This window comes from Octopus bimaculoides, chromosome 16, assembly GCF_001194135.2.
Source record: "Octopus bimaculoides isolate UCB-OBI-ISO-001 chromosome 16, ASM119413v2, whole genome shotgun sequence".
Taxonomy (NCBI): Eukaryota; Metazoa; Mollusca; class Cephalopoda; order Octopoda; family Octopodidae; genus Octopus; species Octopus bimaculoides.
Window position 1 is genome coordinate 52,170,547 of NC_068996.1, and position 3,276 is coordinate 52,173,822.

Sequence of the window (3,276 nt, forward strand, 5' to 3'; positions counted from 1 at the left end):
CAGTTAATACATTAACCAAATGACAGCATTTATATGTATTTGCTAAAGATACTAGGAACAGTAACCGAATCTCACACAAATCTCATTCTACAGCCTTAAAAATGAGAATGGCACATTTTTAGATAATTTTAAAAAGAAGTAGTCACACATGACATAATGTAATCCTTAAAGATATGGGGTGGTCATTATTGGTATGCTTTTTGATTGTTAGTTTATTCTAGAAAGAGGTAAGAATGTGACATTTTGGTACAGCTGTTTTGGCCTCACCAATTTGGCATTGCTGATTCAACACTGACTTATTTGACATTAGATGTCTTAATGTTCTCTCTCTCTTACTTTCTCCCTTCTCTCTCTTTCTCTCGCTCTCCCTCCCTTCCTTCTCTCTCTATCTCTCTCTATTTGTTTATGTGTGTGAGTATGTTTCCGTTTATGTGTCTGAGGAGAGGGAAAAGTGTTCATGTCAATTGTGTTCAGTTAATAGAATGTAATCTGTCTGTCTGTCTCTCTCTCTGTTTATGTGTGTGTTCCCTTTCTGTGTCTGAGGAGAAGGACAGTGTTTATATCAATAGGATTCAATTGTATAATGTCTTTCTTTCTTTTTTTCTCTCTCTCTATCTCCCCATGTCTGTGTGTGTTTGCCTCAAGTATCAAAACATGCTGTCACCGAAACAAGCTGAATGTCCAGTCAGCCATGCCAAATCACCAGCACCCAAACAACTGTGTCCAGTTGTCTCATTCTGAATCTGGGACTAACCAGTAATAGGAACAACAATATAGTTAGAAAATCATCAATCTTTAGTAGTAGTAGTAGTAGTAGTAGTAGTAGTAGTAGTAGTAGTATGGGAGTATATGCTGTATTAGTGCATTGCTGCATTGACTATTTGACACTTCTGTACCCTCTGACCTGTGGGTCAGCTTGTGTAGTTGTTGCTGGTGAAGATTTTATGAGGTTGAAGTGCAAATCCTACATCACAACCTCTTCTGGTCACCTTTTACAACACACAGAGGAAACGGTAGGTCTATTCTTTGACATGCCAGTTCGCACACAGCACAACCTTAAGACAAATTATTTATTAATATTTTTAAGCAAGATGGTTATTTTTTTAATGTTAATCACCACGTCAAAGTGGCTTTTCCATGTTACTACTAGTTTAACTCCAGGCATATCTTCTGGCAGCTGGTTATCCGTGTGACACTATATACAATATATATTGTTAGCAGGGGGAGAGAGCCCCTACCATCCTCTAGCAGACAACAGGATCATGAGACTGACTCAGTTTCGAGCAGCTTTGCTCATCCTCAGTCGTGAGCACTTGGCCCTAAAGTGATAGCCAGGGTCCACACCAGCCGGCAGTATATTGTAAACAAAGTGACCATTGGTCACTGATTTGCAACAAGCAAAATAACTAGTTGTAAAATCTCAAGAAGAAATCAGAGTAGTAACTATACTAACCAGTTAAGTTAATCACCACATCAAAATGGCTGTTCCATGTTACTACTAGTTTAACCCCAGGCAGATTTTCCACCAGCTGGATTATCGGTGCAGCCTGCATCCTGTACATACATATACATATTATTTCTTTAAAAATGGCAATTTATTTTAAAGCATTAAACCAAAAATATATTAACTATAATTATTCTGTATTTCACTTTATATCATAAGATTGTATATCACACTTCATATTTGTCCATCATTCCTCAAATTATTCTACACCAAATGTCTGTCTTATTAACGAGGATCATCTTTTGTTTTTGCCTTACCTTATGCTTACTGTTATCTCTAAAGGTTATGGAAGAAAAAGCCTAAGCATGAAAATTTCATTGCGAGTGTTTCTCTGCGGAGTATCATATCCAACCCTAATATAAGATTTGTTTGTTGGACTGTACATGAAGACTGGGTACAGCAGGTAAGACAATACATATATATCGTAATTAGTGGAGCATCAGGTAAGATAATAATTGTATACTGCAGCATTAGCAGAGCTTTAGCAGCATGTGTGTTGTAAATAGTAATCTGGTATTGCAGACAAGACAGTGCAACAATGAAACAATGAAACTTGTATATAGTGATTGGGTACATTAGAAATAACTTTTTCTATGAGACGCTGCTATATATATGCGTGTGTGTGTGTACTGAGGTCCTTCTTGATTGGCTCCTGGTATTAAATAAAGTGTTAACACATAGGGTATGCAAATTGGTAACCCCAGTTTTCTGTAGCTACTGTAATTGTGGAGTCTATAAGCGGATGTTGACACCTTTGATGAGAACCCAGTAAGATTCAGCTATCAATTAAGGCTGTTTGTCATTTTTTCAATCTACAGAGAAATAGCTAAATTAGCCCTGTTTATATATCTTCTGCATAGGTTATATATATATATATATATCATCATCATCATCATCGTTTAACATCCACTTTCCATGCTAGCATGGGTTGGACGATTTGACTGAGGACTGGTGAAACCAGATGGCAACACCAGGCTCCAATCTGATTTGGCAGAGTTTCTACAGCTGGATTCCCTTCCTAACGCCAACCACTCAGAGAGTGTAGTGGGTGCTTTTATGTGTCACCCACACGAAGGTCAGTCAGGCAGTACTGGCAATGGCCACGCTCAAAATGCCACACACAAGAGCCAGTCCAGGGGCACTGGCAACGATCTCGCTCGAAAATCCTACGAAGTGTCCAATGCGTACCTTTCCTACATTGGACACTATATATATATATATATATATATATATATATATATATATATATATATGTTTATATGTGTTATTTAACACAATATATGTACTTATGTGCAACTATTAGTTTCATGTGTTGAGAGCATGCCAAACAGTGTTTTTTAACACATCTGTGTTAAAAAACACTGTTTGGTATGCTCTCAGCACATGAAACTAATAGTACTAGATAAATACATGTATTGTGTTTATTAAATAATATTTATCTCTCACCAGATGGAGCACTTTTTTTTGTTGATCTTACCATCACAGAACAGTACTCTATACACACATGCACGCACACACACACTCACACATGTACACACATCAAAATCATGAAAGCAAATTAACTGCCATTCCTTTTTGCAATCTTGCAGAACTAAGACACAATTCTTACTCACTTGGTTTCCCCCCCCCCCCTATCATGCCTGTATAAATTTACTGATGATTACGGTGGCTTCAGAGTCTTTTTATGACTCTAATTTCTTTAGCAAAGATGGTGCTTCTTACTACCCTAATTATATATATTCTTACACACACACACACACACACACACACAC

The 3,276-nt window shown here is 37.2% G+C and overlaps 1 protein-coding gene across 1 annotated transcript in view; it reads left to right on the plus strand.

Moving 5' to 3' along the window:
- The window catches only part of LOC106876902 (WD repeat-containing protein 49), a 66,856-nt gene that overhangs the window by 24,464 nt on the left and 39,116 nt on the right, over positions 1-3,276 (plus strand). Inside the window, exon 8 of the mRNA XM_014925654.2 lies at positions 1,787-1,907. Within this exon, the coding sequence (XP_014781140.1) occupies positions 1,787-1,907 (121 nt within the window). The remainder of the gene's footprint in view (positions 1-1,786; positions 1,908-3,276) is intronic.